At 42.1% G+C, this 21,471-nt stretch overlaps 1 protein-coding gene across 2 annotated transcripts in view; it reads right to left on the bottom strand.

Moving 5' to 3' along the window:
* Positions 1-8,898: 8,898 nt before the first annotated feature.
* F12 (coagulation factor XII) overlaps positions 8,899-21,471 on the bottom strand; it is a 119,467-nt gene continuing 106,894 nt past the window's right edge. For both annotated transcript variants that reach the window (XM_086931800.1, XM_086931801.1), the window contains exons 11-14: positions 19,821-19,957; positions 16,706-16,846; positions 14,647-14,795; positions 8,899-9,333 (exon numbers count right to left, since the gene is read on the bottom strand). In XM_086931800.1, the coding sequence (XP_086787926.1) occupies positions 9,118-9,333; positions 14,647-14,795; positions 16,706-16,846; positions 19,821-19,957 (643 nt within the window). In that variant the 3' untranslated portion in view covers positions 8,899-9,117. The remainder of the gene's footprint in view (positions 9,334-14,646; positions 14,796-16,705; positions 16,847-19,820; positions 19,958-21,471) is intronic.

The following is a 21,471-nucleotide window of genomic DNA, read 5'->3' as shown; positions in this document are numbered from 1 at the left end:
TCCGGGGAACAAGAAATGCTTATGCATTTTTTACTGCAGTCACAGTGCATCTGACTATGACTATCGTGCGCACCTTGAAGAGCTCCCCGCCTCCCTGCCAAGCTTGTCTCTAGTCCTAGTCCTGACCAAACCGACCCACTTCTCTTACCATGGGCAGTCGGGCAGAACTTGAATTTAGATAATCCCAGTGACTATGAATATCGATTCGCGCGCACCTTGAAGAGCTCCCCGCCTCCCCGCCAAGCTTTGAATGTCTCCTAGTCCTGACCCGACCGCCCCACTTCTTCTCTTACCATGGGCAGTCGGGCAGAACTTGAACTTGATAATCCCAGGGAAGTGGTGAAAGCAGGGAATAGCTGTCGACCGACGACTCGTGTCTATGCTGCCTGCGCACGACTCGAGGTGGCGAGCTCTCCAGGGACAGACTGACGTCACAGCCGCGCGCGCATCCCGGAAAAATCAAATGGCCAATCACTGCATGGCTTCACATGAAGTCACACAGTGATTGGCCATTAACAGTGCGACTGAGGAGGCAGTGTACCATCGTCACGCGCGGCATCCAATAATGGATTGCCTGCCCTGCTGCGCGGTGGAACAGCCAATCCTGGCACTGCATGCAGCGCCAGGATTGGCTAGGGGGGCACATTTAATACTCGCCCGGCAGGCCTTTGTAAAACCCGGGGGCTGCGGGCCGGATAAACCAGCACCCCCTGTCCCTCTCTCTAGGGCAGAGGTCTTCAAAGTTTTTTGCTCTGAGCCACCCTTAAGCAAAATGTTTTGAGGTCGGGCCCCCCTCCAAAACTTTATGTATTGATTGGGGGAGCGGGAGGGACATGGCTATGTTCAGGGGAAGGCACCCTTCCCCCGCAAACAATCAATCACAGAGCTAAATAAACCATATTTACAATACTTGTGCCTCAGTAGGTACTGGTACTCTAACAAACCAATGGCACTCCTAGGTACCATTCAGAAAAAAAATCAAATACTCAAAGACCTAATTAGCCGCCACATGCAATTAATGCTGTCCACAATGAGTCACTAATAAGTCCAACATATGTGTTTTTGAGCACATTTACCAATTACCTTAGTGCACAATAGCAGACACATGAAACCCTTGATTCACTGAACATAATAAAAAATGAGCAAAGTGTCCCCACTGAAACAGAACCACAAGGAAAAGAAAACAACATCGTTTGACGTCTGCAACTTTAACAAGCAAACTAACAACATGGGGACATTGAAACTAACATTAAAGCCAGTAGACTGCTAAATATGGCTTCTTGTAGTTGTTCCATTTGAGAAACACACATGCGCAGGAGTGTGCTGCATGGAAATCTATCTGCATTTTCCCCACATTCGCTCATTTATTTCCCTGTTGCTCTCCGAGTGTACATCTGAAATACCTACCGACCGTCCACCATTTTTGATTTCCATAACCTCTTCAAATTTTCTATTTGAATTTTCCATCCATAGCATGTTCAGTTCATCTTACTATTCTATCTCACGCCTCATCTTTTTCCACCTAAACCTCTGTCCACTTTCCTCCTCTTCCTGTCTTCATAGCTCTCCACCCCACAACTCCTTTACGCCCCAACTAATTCTAGTAATATAGAAGCACGTGCACTTTATTTCTTAAACAATCACTCCACTACAGACCCAAAAAGTAAATAACAAACATGACAATGTATGATTCCAATAGCTTTAACTTTTTCAAATGCCAGACCTTTACTGTGAAAACAAAAAACACTTAATTACATCGGTTCTCGTGTGTATGAAATGCAAACACCTGACAGAAACTTCCAGGCAGCAGCGCCCGCTTGCATGTGGCTCCTCTCTGTATACAAATGACACCAGTGATAATCCCCATTTGAGCTGTTTTGCTGTTTGAGTGGTACCTGAACCCTGTATCGAGGGGGCTTCTTTCTATCACATTTCTGTATTGATAGCTTGACTGACAGAGCTCAACATCCTGGCCCAACAGCTTGCAAGAAGGTCACTGCTATATGGTCCTCAACTGGAAATACAATGCATACAATGGTATGCATTATGGTGTTAACAGGTCAGAGGCCTTTGACTGAACCACTGCCCACCAGGGCCGGCGCTAGGCATGGGCAGTGTGGGCAGCTGCCCAGGGCCCCATAGTAAGCCCTCCAACTTGGGGTCTTGCATCAATGAGACACAGCCAGGTTATGGCATTAAAGATGCGACCTTACAAGTGCGCCGCCGCCATCTTAGGGGGCCCCCTCCCCTGGCCTCATTGCTTTGGTGTAGGGAAGCGAACCTGAGGGGGGTGAAGAGTGGGGGGGCAGTCCTAGTTACAGGAAAACACATTACTCATGTTTGTCCGACAATTAGGTCTCCACCCCCACCCATGCAGAGGCACAGTGCAATGGCTATTGTCCCTCTGTTTAGCTCCCTGGCATTCTGTGCAGATAAGCAGCCCTCACACCTCCAGCCCTTTATGAGCTGTTAAGAGGCACTTAAGGAGAGGGATGGGCTGCATCTTCAAAAGCAGGGGCATCTATTGAGATGCAGGCAGCCCTGATTGTGTCACGTTTATGAAAATTAGAGGGGCCTAACAAATTCCCTTTCTGCCCAGGGCCACGAGAATCCTGGAACCGACCCTGCTGCACACGCCCGTGATAAAATCTGTGCGCCTCAGAGCCATCGGGGCTGACTTGATAAGTGACACGCGCTGCGTGCACTGTGCCTCGCGCTCACCAGATTTTTTTAGGCAACCTCCTTGACCCTGCCAGCACATTTACTCACCCCTGCCCTCACTGTACTCCGGAGTAAATTAAGACAGCCTGGAAATGCGGCAATTAAAGATCGCCGCACATCCAGGCCATCTTCATTTACATGCATCTGCTGAGGTATTTGCGCCCTCCTGGTGACCTCTCCACGCCCTCCCAGGGGGGCACGCCCCACAGTTTGAAGACCTCTGCTCTAGGGGAACATCAATATGGGCGTGCTTGGGCTAGTTTAAGCCACAAACTGCACTTGCGCACTACGGTCTGCTGCAGCCTGCTGAGTGTGTGTGGACTGTCTGTCACTCATGCAGCTGCAGCAGGCCACTCCCCTGCGCACTCCAAAATCGCCAGGTGTGTCCCGGATTCCCGGCGGCGGCCGGCGGATTCTAATTTAATTAGGATGGATTATTGCGGGATTGATTTGTGAATACATTTGACGCGGCGACGGTGGGTCCATGTGGCTGGTGGGGCTACGCCCCTATGCCCCAATGGACGCACCGCGGCTGTTTAACATTAGTCGCGGTAGGCGTCAAGGGTGTCCGTGCTTTCCTCTTTTCTTTGCTTTATATATTAATTTATTCTTGTCTAAAGTTAACAGTCATGAAGATATCAAACCAATTAGATTGAGTGGAGTGGATTACAGAGCATTGGCATATGCCGATGACATTCTTGTATTATCTGGTGATTTGCCAGATGCTCTTTCAACAATTAGAATGTTAGCTATACAGTTTGGTTCTTTTTCAGGGTATTAGATCAATGTTGGAAAAATGCAAGAGCTGTATTCTAGGCCAGATCCCCCGGTTGGTGTAGCTCTTGTGACAGAGGCTACATATCTAGGAATCAAAATCAATTCCAAAGTGGACGAGATTCCAGCCCTGAATATTTTACTTGTCATAGAAAAGGTTAATACTACTCTAGAAAGGCTGGATCACTTGCACATTTCTTTGCATGGCAGATGTAATGTTATAAAAATGCTTGTCCTTCCCAAATTTTTGTATATGTTCAGGACTATCCCTTTGGAGTTTTCTAGTTTAGTGTTTTTAAAATTAGATAGAGTCTGTGCAAGATTTTTGTGGGGATATCGTAGAACAAGAAGGGCCCACAAAAAAATAATTCTTCCAAGGAATCGGGGAGGCTGGGGTGTTCCGCATTTTATAATGTGCTATTGGGCAGCCATGTTACAGATTATGGGGCCATTGATTCTGGGCTGCAAAGCCCCTATTTGTACATTTCATAGACCATCAATTTATGAGCTTATTATGGGTGAGCAAGCCAATGGCTTGTTAGTGACTATTCTAGAGCCATCGTATTATAAGAAAACAAGGTTTAAGACTCTTCGGGCAGCTTTTCGAGTGCGGGAACAAATTAGACGGGTATGTAAAATTCAAAAGTGAATTTTTATACACCGTTTAATGCCACAGGGACTCTCCCTTCAATCTTTAGAGATCAGGTTATTTTTAAATGGGATAGAAAAGGCATCTATTGCTTAGGCGATTTAATGGATCAAGGGGAATTGATGGCGTTTTCTGAGCTCAAAGAAAAGTTTGTCCTGGACAGGGGAGACTTTTTCAAATATCTGCAAATTCGTAGCTTTTTGACTAAACATGGCCCTGATAGAGGATTGCAGCTTGAAAAAATTCAGTTAATTGAGAAAATGAGGAAGAAGTCCCGGATAGGGCAATACTATCAGCAAATGGTTGCTTATCTCTCAGATGAACTGGACAGTTGTCAGCTTAAATAGGAGCAAAAATTAGGGGTGGTCGGCCTCAATATTGATAAATCCTTGGAAATTGCTAATAATGTGCTGGTTACAGGCAGACATCGTAGTCAGCATTTTATGGCTCTATGGGACTTATATTATTCACCCAGGATGGTGTCTTGGTGGGCGAAAATAGGGAGGGACAAGTGCAACCGTTGTGGGTTGCTGGCGGCTGACTCTATTTATATGTTCTTTCTATGCCCAAATCTGACCAGGTTTTTTCAGGACTTGGAAGGGTTTTTAAATATTTTGTTTCAAAAGCGGATAACTCTAACAGGTGAACTAGTGATCTTCGGGGTGGGTTTGGTGGAATGTTCTGTTATAATGAGTAATGCTGAAGCTGCACTTTTGTTTATAATGATGACAGCGGTTAGGGCATGCGTCACTAGTGAGTGGATTAACTCTGAACCCCCAACCTTCTTGAATTGGAGAGCGAGATTGTTGGCTATATTTAGTTTTGAGACAGCAATTTATAGAAACAAAGGAAGGAAAAAAAGAATACTCGGGCGGAAATTTTGGCTCCTATACGAGAATGGACGCTGGGTGGGGCAGATAGGTCAAATAGTGGTTAGTGAACTCGGGGAGTCAAGTATTGCTTTTTTTAGATGATCCATATCATTTTATTCTATGTTCTGTCAACTAATTTGTATATTTTAGAGCTTTGTCATTATCCTCTCTGTTTCAATCATTTTTTAAAAATATTGTGTCATGGTCATGCCGATTTGATGGATATGTACAGTTCTCAATGTGCTTGAGAAAAAAACCAATAAACATTAAAAAAAATGGATGACGTGTAACACCCTCACGTTAAATACTGACAAAACCGAGGTGCTGTTTTTTAACCAAAAGGCCTCACTGCTTCCTTCTGTGTGGTGGCCGTCTGAGCTCAACCCCCCTCCTTCCCCTGTTGAATCTGCCCGGAATCTGGGCTTTGTAATTGACAACGAACTGTCGTGCAAGGCCCAAATCAATAAAGTCACCTGTGCTTGCTTTGGCAAATTGCGCATGATTAAAAAAATCTTCCCTTATCTCCCCCTGGATTCTCGTAGGACGGTCATTTATGCCCTCTTCACCTCCCACCTGGACTATTCTAACAGCTTATAAGTGAAAGCTCCAGCCTATCTCATCCATCGGTTGCAGATCATACAGAACGCGGCCGCCAGGCTGATTTGCCCCTTATGAGCATCTAACATAACGGACTATTCTCATAATAAGTGAGAGGTACTAAAATGTTACAATTGCTAGAGTATGTTTACAAAAATAGCTATAGCAAATAGAAAGATAATGGAAGCTACAATATTTATTTACAGCGGTGTAACAGAAACGATTGCGAGATAACAACATAGTTAAGTTTAAACCATCGTTTAATACAGCTATAAACCCATTCAAAGATGGCCGCTGCTTCTAGACGCTCCCAACGAGTAATAACACACATGCGCGAGAATGTAGTGCAGGATTACCGCGCACTTCTCAGCTGAACCGCATTATGAATTGCGGTTCAAATAGAGGCCAGTATACGAGTCTGGTCATTATTGCAATACCGATACACAGGAGGGGAAGCCCGGCGCGTAAGACGGCAGGTGAGTGGAGAAAACAGAGGAGTGAGACCGCTAGTGCGATTAAGTCTGTAGCGAGACCCTGACCCTTAGGCTATGGGCTAACAGCAATATGGCACCGGTATGCTACATAGACATGATAATTACATATATGCGCATTTAGGCTTAGTTAGACGAACGGCACTACGATGGTTTAACTCATAATCCTATCTGTAAACCAGAGTAAAGTACTTAAAGGGACCAATTCGATAGAAGAAAAGAAACGCACCCAACTCAATCTGGAGGTATCGGTGCAAGTTTGAAACTAAGTAGAAGAACAAGGTTAGACTAGGAGGGAGCTTCATAACTTCACAATTAGTATAGAAGTGTCAAGTCTATACCCAGGTAGTATTATCAAACCTACGAACTAGCAGGCAAACATGAGATATGGTTTCTGGCGCATCAGTTTAGGAACATAGGAAATAGAATGTATATTTTCTAAATAAGTAGAGCTACCATTATTTTGCTCTTCTCCCCAGAACATATCTGGTTTTGAAACCGCAGACAAACGCCAAAACCAGCCACCCCCTGTAACCAAGGCTATTTGTGGGCAATCGTCTCTAAATTTAAGAAAAGGTAAGCGAATGACTAGAATGCTAATAACCTAGGGGGGAGGGGTTGCTACATAATATACATCGATAAAAACTAAGCTAGATTTATACCTACTTCTAAACAACAGATACCCACGAAGTAGCCACACGTGAAATCTGAAGAGCAGGAAACACCACGTGAAATTTCACCAATATACGAATCAAATGTATATGCTTAACTCCATGGCAGAAGGTAAGCTAGATATGAGGCTTAAGCACTAACGAGCAGAGTAAAAGGCCAAAGAAAGTGGATATATAACTGGCATAATAATTATGTTTGACAGATAAAATTGATCCATAACTCGCAACATAAATACACATCTCAAGAACCCAGGGAGACTGGCCGCTAAGGGAGACCGTAAATATACTATTGGGCCTTTCTGTCAAGATCCCTACAGGTTAGTAATCTATATGTCCTGACTAGATATTCAGAAGTCAAACGGCCAATAGATTCCGGTTGTTTATATTAATTATCAACTAAATCCAGACGAGACCAGGAATGTGACCCCCTTTACCCATCGACCATTTAAAATGATACTAGGATCCTAAGGGCTCCCTTATACACCCATCCCACTATTATCATTGACCAAAGTATTGCGGAGGCTTGGATACCCATAAAATGTTGGTCAATTGTAAGATTGTATAGATTTGTAAACATGCTATATATTTGGTAGGCCTAGACTAAAGTGGCTGGGACTCCTGTGACTTTGCTTCCTCTAGTGGTGATATCTAAATAGTAAAATGTGGAGAATACAGTGATTCATTTAAAATGCGAAACTGACATGTGGTGAGGATTTAAGACATCTGCAACCTCGTATATACATCAGTTCTCTTATGAGATGTAAAGAGTAAACGCGTGTCAGTATGGAAATGTAAATTTTAATAATGTAAAATCTCCAGGTGAACAATAATGATAGATATTTCTTTAATACACAGAAAGAAACTTTTTTTTGTGAAACTGTGGACCCCAATATTAAATGTCCTGAGGAAGGTGTGTCCGTATCAAGGGTACTAACACCGAAACGCGTCGACGCCCGGAAAAGATTGAGAATCCAATAAAGCCTACAAGAGACCAACTGTATGCAAATCCTAGCAATTGTGGTACAATAATGCAAACCCAGTAAGGCTATTGGATACCATAGATCAGTTGATATAATATTTGAGCAAGTATTACAAGTGGGGCTTTTTGTTCTGTGTATTCTGTGTTACTGCTATTACTGTACTGTATTGTATATGTTTCATGTCTAGATTTTTATATGACTTTCTTTTTAAATTCAGAATATGTCATTGATGTGTCTTTTTACCAAATTTTTAGTATGAAATGTAATTTACTTTGTTGACATTGTAATTTTTTCCCCAAAAAATTGTATGTTTTCAGAAGAATTGATTGATTTTTTTCTGAAATTTTAAATACCAGATTTTCATTTTAAATAAAGATTGTAAACGTCATACTTTGGTTTCTGGTGTGTCCCCTTACAATAGGCTTATGGGTCCTGTGGATAAAAAAAGAACATCTGTCCCCTATTCGCCGTAATCTCTAAAACTATTCCAGGGATTTTTTCTAGACTTACTAGATTTGCAACATCCCCTACCGTCACTCAATAACCCTCCGTCTGAATAAACTCCACTGGCTCTGTATATCCTCCCGCATCCAGTTTAAAGCCCTGGTCCTGACCTTCAAGACACTGAATGGTAGGGGACCAGGTTACCTCCGACGAAGGCTTAAGCTGGTGCACTCATCACGAGCACTTAGATCCAACCACCTCCGCCTGCTGTTCCCCCCCCCCCCCGTTTCCAACGCTCCAGGAAAGGGGGTAGAGCTTTTGCGGGGGTTACGGCTAAGCTCTGGAACAGTCTTCCCCTAAGTCTCAGGCTTATCAAATCGGAATCCCTGTTCAGGCGCAGTTTGAAGACTTGGCTGTTTTCCATCCTCTAGCCTCTTCTGGTCCTTGCGGTTTTGCTGTCCACAGCGCCGGGATACCCCCGTTGGGGGTAGCCGAGCGCTTAACAAATGCCAAAATAATAATATATAATAAAGGGCTGGTGAGAAGAAAAAGGTCCTTAAATGACTGGAGAGAAACAATGGTTGCTCAGATGGATGGAGAGAGGATGAGGCTTGCCGATGGCTGCGGATGAGAGGTGAATATATATGGCTGCAGAAAGACAGGGGAAAAGATTAAGAGAAAGAGACACACAGAGATAGAGACAGTGAAACTGTGTTTATATTTGGCAGTGATAGGTGTCTTTACTCTTAGAATATTTTTTACTAAAATCATGGAACACATAAGACATTTATGAGGTGTCTGATTATTTTTCCTGACAACAGGATTACATTTTTTATTTCATTAATTAGATAGTATTCTTTCTCGTGGATAGAATTTTAAGGAGTAACGTTCTTGACATTCAATACTTGAGCATGCCAGTCACTGGTGATGAGAGGAGGTTGCAGAATTTGGGGCATCGCCCATGGGACTGGCTCTGTACCGACTAATGGCTTCTTGGATCCATGCACTGTAAGCTGCCACATTGGTGTATACCCCAGGATTGTTCTCATCTGCACATCCAGAGCCCCAACTGACAACTCCATGTAGAACCATCTGACCTTCGAGCTCACACACCAGGGGTCCTCCAGAATCGCCCTAGAAAGAGACAATGTCGCAGAAGGGAGGGAAAAGGTTAACACAAGAAGACTATTCTACTAGAGAGCGTATACTAGTTTTACATAGGCTGCAGAAAATGAAGCGTACACCAAGCTGAGCCCGTCGTAACTACGGACTGTATTATTTTACCACGCTGGGGTGAAGACCAGGGGAGTGTAAGATACCAGCTCTCTCACTGGGACATGTGCAGAGGAAAGGCATAAATCATCAGGTAGTGTGGAAGGTAGGGTGACCTTCCTGGCCAGTACATTTGCTTGTACCAATGAATAACATCTTTTTAACAATCCTAGAACACGTAGCTCTCTCCACAGGACTGTCCTGTACATCTTTATGAAGGTCTCTCCATTGGAAAGAAAGCACTCTTGAGAACAGAATGCCGTGCAGTGAATTTATGTATGCAATTCTTCTTTCTCAATATCAAATAAAAGGGTGTAGGGCCATGGGAGTAGAAGCCTTCCAGGATAGTGGGCATATTTCTGGTCTTAAAACTGAGTCAATGGACTAAGCCATTGATGACATGCCTCCTCCTTTTACAGAAACTGGACCATACCTACCAAGACCCACTCTCTAAATTCACAAAACAAGGACCCTGACCACCTTTGTCTGCATCGATGTGTCATCAAGTGAATTTAGATGGAGAACTCCTATGTCACAGTGGGAGCAAGACCTCCCATAATATGTGTCCCATACTCTACCATCCCCTGGGTGCTCGTATGATGGTCCACAGTCTTGAATCTACATCAACAATAGGTTCCGCGTGGCATGCATTCCTGTGCCTGTGTTCGCGAGCTCCACATCCATTCTCTCTGGAAGCTAGATCTTCTGAAGGGCAAAGTCAGTTCATGGTGCCCGGCAGTATCAAGCTTCCCATGACGGCACACAGCATGTCTCAGAGTATAAGTATGGCTATCTCTGTGGCTCTGCGAAGCTGTGGTTGCTGGCACAGGGCCTGAATCCTCAATTATTTGGTCCTGGCAGGACTCCACCTGACATTTTATGGCATGACCTGCAAACCAGTGGTGTAGTGAGTTTGCCATAATCCATCTGTAGGCAAATCATAATATTTCAATCAACCTTTTGTTTTCCTTTTGAATAAGCAATCCAAATTTCATGCTGCACTAGAGAGCCATTACTTCTTTCCCAGGCTATCATGTGCTCAGAGTCCTACTACATAGAACAGAATGTCAGAAGCCTTCTTATTCATGGAAATGCAAAGGAACAATCCTGTGAGCAGATGAACAGTGTCTGTGGATCCTCTGCTGACAGTCGACATACAGGACTTGAAAAATGTTGGCCCACAAGTCCCCAAGCTAGAGGGTCCAATTCATCGCAGGAGGGAAGTAATGATGCTCTAAACAGATGCCACCAAATATTTTAGACCTACGGGAAGGTGACAGCCGAGCCTCTGCGCTCGCACTAGTTCTTTATCTTAAAAAATCTGTGGCAACGTAATCGTCCATTACCCATGTAAATTGCCTCTCTACTCACTTACAGCCATTCAGCAGACCTTATCCAAAAACATCCAACGCCAATGAACTCCACCGCCCTCCCATGCTCAATTTGAAATTACAGCTGACTACTCCATTGACAACATAACAGATTGAATCATCTGCAGCTGTCTCTGGTACTCTTACCCATCAAAACAGGCTTCCTGTTGTATTCTCAATTAACTTATGTTGTGCTTTCCCTTTAATGGTTGTGTTCTTTGTAGATCTTTCATTGTAGGGGTGTTCCATGTCTTGGCTTCACTGGGCAGTTGCCTGCTAGCCTGGAGAGGGACACCAACTTATCTCTGTTATGCTTAGTAAATATTATATAATTTATAATAATCCATTGTGGACATCATATCTTCCCCTACAGCACTTCCCCTACCTATAAAAGTCTATTAACTTCTTCCAATCTGGTGGGGTTTGTCGTGATTTGAACCGTCATCCTCACTGATTGGGTAATAACATTCAATTCATCCCTGGAGAACTGGTCAAACTACCTGCCCATCTCTGGCCAAGCTCTTAAAAACCAGTGTCAGCACAGTGCCAACTTTATCTTCTGTGACTTCCAGTCTGGCATGTGCCAACATTATAGGACTATAACTTACACATACACATTAGAGAACAGTTATTTTCTTCCTTACACCAAGGCAATGCCTGTGCCCTGATCCTGCTCAATCTCCCATGAACGACAATACTGTGCTCGCCCATTTTTTCTCTTAGACTGCTTCATGAGGTCAGATTCGATGTATTCCTTTCCAAGCCTTCCAGCATCACCATGGTAGACCACACAGCTCTGTGTCATCCTTCGTTTGATACCCGATCTCTCTTCAATGCTGATATATATGTCACCATCTGTGTCTACCATCCTGCCCCTCGACTGATCGTCCCCATGGGCTCCTCATTCCAACTCCTCACATGGTTTGTAATCTGTGTGTTTCCTTTGATGACAGACTATCTGTTGTGTTTAGAAAGGCTTGTTGCATTAACTAACAGAATGCTAAGAGTTGTCATAGGCTTGTTAATGTTCTATATTCTAGTGGTAGACAGTTGGTGCACATACAACACTATCCTTGTGTCAACACTTTCTCGAGCATTCTTTCCTCACCACTCTCTATGTGCTTTCCTGCCCATACTGGTACTAACACTAATGTTCATCCAAGTGCAGTCAGATGTCCTTTCCTCCTGCAAATGCATCTTCAGTGTTCTGCTTGCAGGCACTAGACTTGCTCCAGAATGCACACCTGTGCTCACTGACTCATCCTAAATGGCAACGAACAGGTGTCTCCAACAAGTCGATCACGAACTACCAATAGCTTGCAGGATATCTCAGAGCTGCAGACACATGATAATTGCCTGTCTGCTGATTTAAAAACATGCAGCTGCCCGCCAGTTAACACCTTCGCTGTAGCGGCTATTCCGCCGCAGCGCTAAGGGGGCGGGGGGCTGCGCGGCGTGCCCATGCTGGTGACGGAACCGCTCCGTCACCAGCCTCGGTTGAGCTGTGCTCATGACGGAGCGGTTCCGTCATGGCACCTCCCGCTCCATAGAACGCGCCACGCAGCCGCGAAATCAGCGCCGCGCAGGCGCGTTAAGCGGGCCATGACTGAACCGCTCCGTCATCAGCACAGAAGTGGTTAAGGCAGCACTATGGGCCTGGCTTAGATCTCGGCGGATGAATTACTCCGTCACAACGGTGACGGATATCCCGCCTGCCGAAATAAAATCCCATTAGATCCTATGGGATTTATATTTCGGTGTACGGAATATCCGTCACCGTTGTGACGGAGCAACACATCCGCTGACATCAAAATCAGGCCCCATGTCTGTTTCTGTGAGGTCTTGCAAACTGGCCGTGCAGAACAATGCAGCCTACCCTCTTCTGAAAGAAAATCTCTTTTGGTTTCTCCTTTTTTTCTCTCCTCTCCTTCCTTGTCGATTTTTTGTTCTCACTTATTTATTGTTTTCTTTCCTCCATTTCCCCCCTTTCATTCTATACTTTTTTCTCTTCTCCTTTTTTCTTTCTATCCCTCTACTTTCTTGCATTCTTTGCTTTTTCTTTTTTTTACCTGTATATTTCTATATTGTTCTTGCTGTTTCTTTCTTTACTTTTTCTTTCACTTCTCATTCTTCTTCAACTTCTCTCACTCTCCTCTTTCATGTAATTCTTTCCCCAATTCTTTCTCTCTTCGGCTCATTATCTCTTTTTTCTCCCTTTCCAGTGTTTCTCACTGTCCTTCCGCCTTTCTTTTTCGTTTCTCCCCTTTCTTACCTTCTCTCCTTCATCTTTCTTTCTTTGCTTTAATTTGTTTCTTCTTTCTCTACTTTTTAGTACACTCCTTTCTGTCTTCCCTTTTTTCTTTGTATATTCCTCTTTGTACTTTGACTGTCTTCCTTTCTCTTTCTCACTTAATTCCTTTAGTTGTTATTTCTGCTTATTCTTTCCTCTTGTGCTTCATTCCTTTTCTCAATTTTCTCTAATCTTCAGTTTCTTTATTTTTTTCTAGCCCTCTTTCTTTACTTTCTTTCTGTCCTTTGCCCGTTCTCTTTCTTTCTGATGTTTTTCTCTTTTTCCTTTTTACCTGTCTTTCTTCCTTCTTTCTTATTCTTCTCCAGTCATTTGTTTCACTGCTTGTTTCTTTTTAGCTCCTCATTCTTTTTCTATTCTCTTACTCTCTTTCTTCTTATATCTCCTTTCATCTTTTGCTCTTTTTGGTTTCTTTTTCCATTTTTCCTATTTCTAGTCTTTTGTTCATCCTCATTTATTCATTTTTTCTTTCTTTCGTCTGTTCCTTTATTTTTGCTCTCCCTTCTATTTTCCCCTCCTTTCTAGTTTTCTCTTTGTTTTCTCTTGATCTTTTTCTCGTGTTCCCTCTGAAAAGTAACATGACAAAATTGGTTCTTGGGGACTCCATTGGTAAACATTTTGCCATACTGCCTATAATTCTCCTTGCCCCCGGAGACTGAAGTGGTATACACCAGTGGCAGTGTTTAAGTCACGTAGCCTAGGTGTAGCCTTATTGAATCCTTTTATTAGACAGCATCTCAGTATGGTTTTCAATGATCACAAGTAGCTCCTGTGAAGGAAAAAATCAATGATGGTCACCCTGCTATTACACATTTCAGCCTCTGTCATTGGATCCTGAAGAGGATGGGACTCTGTGTCAAGGATTTCTGGGGCTAAGCTATCTAAACCTATGTGATTCTCCATCTCTTCACAAAGTAGGGAAACTGAAAGTTTGTCTGAGAGGAAGCCTCTTTCACTTTGTCAAACTCTGAATAACCACTATTGCCTCTCCTGAAAGTCACAGCCTTATGGCAGAAAAGTAGAAACCCATTTTCTCTTCTCTGAGCGTCTAAAGTCAAATTCTGGCATGGTGCTCTTTATGGTCACACCTAGTACACATTGTATTCTTCTATAATATGCTTTTTACTCCCTTTCTCTACTCTCCATCCTTTTATGTTGTGGAGTAGTTGTAGTTTCTGTTTACTGTGTGGGTGATTTCTAATCTGGAGTGCTAAGGACTGTTTGCCAATAGCAACAAATGTCTTTAATGACAATGTTATCCCTAGCCACTCTTGTGCTATGGGAGTATAGCAAACTAGGCCTGCATCACTACATATGTGTACTACAGACTACACACTTTGACCCCCCCCCCCTAATTCAGAGAATCTAAAACCTATCAACACTGAAACATGGTCATAAGAGAGTCAATGGGGAGTGGGGTCACAGGAACCCCCTTCATTTTTTCAGCGTATTCTACCTGGAATAAAGGGTTTTCTCCAGGTGAAAGGTCAGCCTTACCTGGCATGCATCAGTACCTCCTTCCAGGAACCCAGCACACAGCATTCCGGGGCCAATGCGCTTCCCATGGATGTCTGGAGCACGGCAGCGATCCAGGGGGATGATGGGTACAGAGGCTTCCTGCAGAAAATCTGAATACTCGCTGGCTTCTGCGTGAGAGAAGATTGCCCATGTGAAAGGAGGCATCTAATACTGGGAGAGAGTAGATCCATGTGCCTCAGTTATAGGATGAGACCCAGGCCCCAGCCAATCCATAAAATGGACCAAAAATGATCATCAACAGCCAAGCAGGATTATACACCTGAGGTTGCTCAACTACCAACCACTGAGAAAGCTCAATCCCTTAACCTACACACTAAAGCAAGTCTTCAACTTCTCATCCTACACTTTAAAGGCTTTCAGTCCCTAATCCTATGTACTAAAATAGTTCTCAACCATTCTCCCAGGAACTATAGAAGGTTCTCACCCCCTCATCTCATCCCATATGCTAACAAAAGTTCTCAACTCCTCATGCTGTGCACTAATGGTGCTTAATCCTTCATCCCAGGTATGCAAGATGGTTTGTAATATTCATTCAAGGAACTAAAGAATCTTCACAAATCCTTAATATGTAGGCACTGCAGGAGGATCTTCCATTCTCTCATCCTTTACACTTCTGATCTGCTTCATCTGCTCGGCCCCTTCCATTGGTCTTCCCCTTCCCAGCTTTGCCTACTTCCTCTACTCTGCCCACTTCCAATGCTTCAAGCCTCTTCTTAGCAGGTTGTCACTCTGGGGCATATTATCAACAACTAGCGATATTTATCGCTAAATAAGCGTAGCGACATTTTTTCTATCGCCGTGCATCGCTGGATTTTATTGCAGAGATAACGTGCTATTAGCAACGTTTATCTCAAATGCGATCAAATATCCGGCGATAGCAGCTTAATGCGTGAATATCGCTGGAAATCCAGTTATATTCAGGCATTAACGCCTATAGGGTCTTAACCTGAATATACATCTCCCATTGGATATACAGGTTAAGAAGTGGTCTGAGCAGGCATTAGTTTTCAGCGATATTCGCGCTTACCGCAAATTTTTTAATCGCTACGCCTGCGTTGATAATAGACAAAAAAGCAGCAACGGACTGAAATATTATCAAGCAGTTTTTTAATTCATTGCTATATTCAAGTGGTTTTTTCAACACCTGTAAGGATGCCAACCTAATTCTTACCAAAGGATCACAACAGTATAATCAATATATCCATAAATAGATGTGCCCCCAACTCGGGAACGTGCATAGATAGAAGTGATAAAGTTTGATATAGGTGGTTGAAAGAAAAAGGAAGAAGAATCAGAAATAATTTCTTGGATATAGCAATGAATTAAAAAACTGCTTGATAATATTTCAGTCCGTTGCTGCTTTTTTGTCTATTTTGTATTTATTACTTGGAGCTGATGATTAATTGTATGCTCAGAATTTACTTGAATAATCAACTAAGGATTGATCTATACATTGTTTAAATTGAGGTCCATGACCCTTGTCTTTTTCATATAATACGATACCCAGGTCCTTGACCCAATTGGGTTAACCCCATTTTTCTAAATGGTTGCATTGATAATAGGAGATAGCGATGCTTTCAGTCGCTAACAGGTTGGGTACGCCCACTTTGCATGTCATTAGCGATAAATATCGCTGACATGCAAACCGGGCCCCAAACCGCTCGCTGTCGCCTACAAACTGCCGCTAACTGCTGTTAGTGGCAGCTTGCTAATAGGGCGATTAAATTATCGCCGCTCCTCGGCCGAAAACGGCCACAAAAGCGGCGATAATGTCATATCGCCTGCCTTGTTAATATATGCCCCTCTGTCTTTATTCCGACTTGTCCACTTTCACAAGAATTTGCTATTGCCCATTTTGTCTGTTTCTTCACAATTGATTTCACCCTTCTTGTGTACAGGCCCTTTGTATGCTCACTTGTTTGTTCTGACTCCTCTCTCTGCACTGACCTCTTTCCCTGCTTTGCATACTTTCCTGGTCTGTACTGTGATCCTTTCCTTAAGCCCTTTCCAAACTTACCTTCAAACTGATGACCCCATCCCACTATTTCGCACTGCGTGCCAGCGCTCACAGGATCTTGACCACTGGGCAGACAGGCCGGCTGTATGAAAGAGGAGTACTCTGCACAATGGCCATCCTTCTCCTTCAAGCGCACCAACGCTGCAAGAAAGAGAGAGATGTGGATAAAGGCTGAAGGAATGTGAAAGAGTATGTTGGGTCAGTACTCCTAGGGGATCTCTAAGGCTGTGGGTGAGGTGCTGCTCTCTGTTGCAGTGTTATTCTCTGCTGGAGGCACTTCTCTGGTCCCTAAGGGGCTCAGTTCCAGTAAGAGTCTGTTGCTGGTCATCTTATGCTTTACCAGTATTCAATATTATTATTTTGGGAATCTGAGTCCTCCAGCAGCTCCCACTCTGCCTCTTATGTACATGTTATTCCACTCCTTTTCCTTTATCGACCACCCAAGTCTTACTTTGTCTGCTAAGGCCATGAAAGGCTATCACTCAAAGACCCAGGGCAAATATTCGATCATGTGGAGGACCTGACTCTGTGTTTTTAGTGGACGAAAATAGATTTTTATTGAAGAGGGTTCTGATCTGGGGGCTGAAACACATTTCTGAGTCCATGGTGAAACCTAGAATTTCCACAGAATGAAATGAATGAATGAATGGCAGTATTGATAAGGTCCACACTAACTATGAGGTGCAATACCTGAATAGCAACTCCAAAATATTGTTTCACCATACCATTGGTGCCAAAATATGGTGAATGAAATATTGAAGGTGAGAATATATTTTTTATATTTGCTATTATTATTGATACTATAAACGTGCTATACTAAAGTGTGGTAGTATAAACTATAACTTTAACGTAGTTTCTTTTGCAAATATTTTGTAACACACATGCTTTTATATTTAGCTAATACGTGACATAATTTTTATAATGCTACTTTTTTTAAATATGTAAAAAAGAAGCAGAAATCTCTGGGTAGTTCTCAAATTGAGGTGGAAATCAGCTCCTGTATAGAGCACTCTCAACACCAGCGACCCTCTAGATCTGCTCACTTGAAATGTCTGCTTTTCTATCAAAGTCTTTAAGAATAGGATTAGCACAGTGCCATCCACGCCATGATAGAAAGGGACAAAGTCTTTTGCCATTTCTACAGCAAAGACTTTACGCGTAGGACTAGCACAGTGCTGTCCATGCCAAGCTGTAAAATGACAAAAGCCATTTACCACTCCTGGCACAGTATTACAGCTTTGATTTGCTGAAATACCGGTGGATGGCACTGTGCTAATCCTATGCTTAAACACTTTGACACAAAAGCAGACATTTGAGGTGAGCAGATCTAGGGTGTCACTGGTGTTGAGGGAGCTCTATACAGGAGCTACTTTCCACCTAAACTTGAGAACTACCCAGAGTAATAATTTATGAGTCACTCTGTGCCCGAAAGGGTATTTTTTTTTTAAATATGCTAACTTTTTTGCCGTTTGAGAGTTAAAATAGTAAATCTACCCCCATTCCTCCCAAATAAGTGCACTTTTACAAGTATTTGTGGGATTGGAGTTACAATACTTATGTGACAACCCACATATATATAATTTCCTTATTATTTGATTGCTGGAGTTACATTAGTAAATCTGACCCTCCCCAGCTCCTCAAATATTCACTTGTTCCCTAATGTGTGTGAAAGTGGAGTTAAAATCGTGCTTTTTTTATTAGTGTTTATGGCTGTGGAGTTGGCACAATAAATATGAACTTTTAAAAATAGGTTATTTTAAAAATGTGAATTGTTTTACATTATAATAATACATCTAAGTGTTTCATATTTATATATTGCTTAAAAATGTGCATTATCATTTTAATTTATTTTAGAGGGTGTTCTTTTTTATGAAAAACATTTGGATAATTTCATTCATTTTTATTATGCTTGTGAAATGCTTAGTTATTTTTAACTGGAATTAGTTTTAAAATTTTAGTATAGTTATTGTTACTTTGATTTAGAAAGTTATTTTTGCAGATTTGAAAGAAGTTACAAAACATTAGATATTTTATTTAAAATTAAATTTCTACATTAATATATTTTATTAACCAGAATAATTTTCATCCATGAAAAAATACTTTTTTATCATATGGTTATATTTTTTTATTGTATTATGGTTAAATCTATTTACTTTTATTACAATATTATATGTTTGTACTCTATAACTTTGTAGTCATTGGGGCTCACTGACAAAAGCATTTATGAGTACGGGAAGGAATCTTATGTGCCTTTGTGAGTCTACCCTGACCGAAACTTCCAACTCGTTGTTAGTAAAAGTTCAAAGAGGGCACAGTCCTTTCTATTTATACTAACTGTAAATTGATATTTCCTGAATATTCACATTTTAATCCCATTTTTATTGTTTAGGGCCAATTGACAAAGGCATGTAATAGTACAAAAAAAACAGTAGAATTAAATTACATAATGCGAGTACGGCCTCTGTACATATGCCCTGATAATCTTGTATGTTCTATATTTTTACTGGAAATATTGTTGCTGTTGATATTTTTATTTTTATTTTGAGTAAAATAAAAATAAATACTTTTGTTATCGATATTTTGGACACAATATTTTTGTGTCACGATATTCCAATATACAATATAGAAGCCTGTGAAAAATATCATGGCATCGGATTTTTCTGACATATTGGATATTACATTGATTTCAAACCTCCTATGCCTGACTTGCTTTAGATTAGCCTTCCACCAAGTATTGCCTAGTTTGATATTGTAACAGTTTCTGTCCACTGACAAGAAATAATTCATACTGAAACACGTGTTCACTAAACCCTAGCCTGAGCTTGGCTTTATTGGTTTTGTTATTAAAATATTTAACAACTGAAGTATTCAAATGAAATTACTGCAGGTTGTGATGTGTTGTATGTGGGTTCACTGATGTTCAATAGGTTTTGCTTCCGGGAAAGTTTATCTTGGAGAGAGGTCACAATTTATGCTGGGTCTACAAATCTGGGCAGGCTCATTCTTAGAGGCAAAATTTTGCCAGGATTTTGCATCTTATTCAGTCAAGTATTTAGTATATCCCCACATCTGGCCTACCCACCCCCAGGCCTATTCATCTTAAATGTCAACTCACCGATGTCATGGACATATGTGCTCTGTACATATTCTTCATGTGGAAAGTATGCCTGCACTTGAAACGTAGCTGTGTTCTTGCTGGTCTCGTTGAAGTTGTTCTGCCCAAGTACAACAGTCATCTGAGAGGGGTCAGAGCTGAGGACAAAGACACAGTGTTCTGCTTACAATGCTTTGCTCTGGCTATTCAGTCACAAACCATCTGCAGAGGAGTAAGGCACTTCAGTGCTGAATGCGGGAAGCCAAAGGGAGGCCCCAATGTACACTTTATAAAACCAGTCTTCGCTGGGGTCAAGCCAAACCATCGTCTGATGGTTCATCACTGGGCTGTGCCAGCATTTAACTATTCACCGTATGGGTGTTTATGGAGAGTCAGACCTACTGTAGATAAAAGGTGCTGCACTAGGGATTACGAGATTGGAACACGCTTTGTAAAGAAGAAAGACCAAATACTGGCTAAAGCTTATGACCTGGAGAATCAGGATAAAGGATCGGGCTCTGGGATCGGGAATCTGTAGAACACAATTGTGGAAGGTGAGAAGCTAGGTGAAGGGAGGGATGTAGAATGTGCAAACTTAGGGATGTGTGAGCTTTTGACAAAAGAACAGAAGATCAGGGAACCAATGCAAGGAGGACTGAGCATTCAGGAGAAATGGAGAGTAGGTAAGTGGAGAATGTGGAAATTTCTTGGTCAGGGAGACTTAAGAATATGGTATTTGATGATAGGCTTTCAAGGTTTAGGAAAGCTGTATAGGAGAACTAGGAGAAGGGTCCAGAGGGATAGAAGAGGATGTAGGCATTGGATGATATACACTAGAAGTTTTTAGGTTAAAACATAGGAATCAGGACTGTAAGTGTGGTGTACAAAGAGAGGAAGAACTGCAAACGCTGCACTGAAGAATCTTGGTACTAGAGAAAAGAAGCAGCGAGCACAAGAAAGTCAGAATGAAGGATATGGGAAATAGAAACTTGAGACAGGAGGTCTGATGCATAGGAGACTTTTATGTGGAATGAAGATGGGAGAAAAGAGTCATACCTGGAGAAAATGGAACTAGGGGCTGGGGCATCCAAAGAGGAGGAACTGAAGGTATTATTAGGGTGCGGACAATGACGTACAGGCTTTTATTCCATGTGCATACTGAAGTGTCTGCTTTTCTCAGTGACCATAAAAACTCACTCTGATTGTTAAGATAGGGCATGGATGGGGGCTGGTGATGGGTGATGCTGTGTGATGCAAATGTTGATAATTGAAGATTTAAACTGATGGTGACTGGTGACATGTAGCACTGATGGTGATGGATTTATTATATTCAATTCAATTCAAAATACTTTGTTTCGGCTACATGCTATAAAAGTATAGGAGACAATTTCATCAACATGAAATATTAAAATTATGCTATTGCACACCATAAGTATGTAAAACCAACATAAAACAACATCATACAATCTATATTATTTGAACATTTTTCCAGCTCCATAAATAAAATCACAATGGTATGGCTACGCAATCTTGGATCATGATGTATACATAAAGTGCCATAGTGTAAAAGAGTGGTCAAAAACTCAGAGCAGGCCCTGATCATTCTTAAATGTGCAAATGCGGCATGAATCGTGACCACTCTCTACTAATTTTTAGGCAAGTATATTCTTGG

The sequence above is a fragment of the Lissotriton vulgaris genome, chromosome 7, assembly GCF_964263255.1.
Source record: "Lissotriton vulgaris chromosome 7, aLisVul1.2, whole genome shotgun sequence".
NCBI lineage: Eukaryota > Metazoa > Chordata > Amphibia > Caudata > Salamandridae > Lissotriton > Lissotriton vulgaris.
Note: the sequence above shows the minus strand (reverse complement) of the source record. Positions and strands in the feature narration are given on the sequence as shown.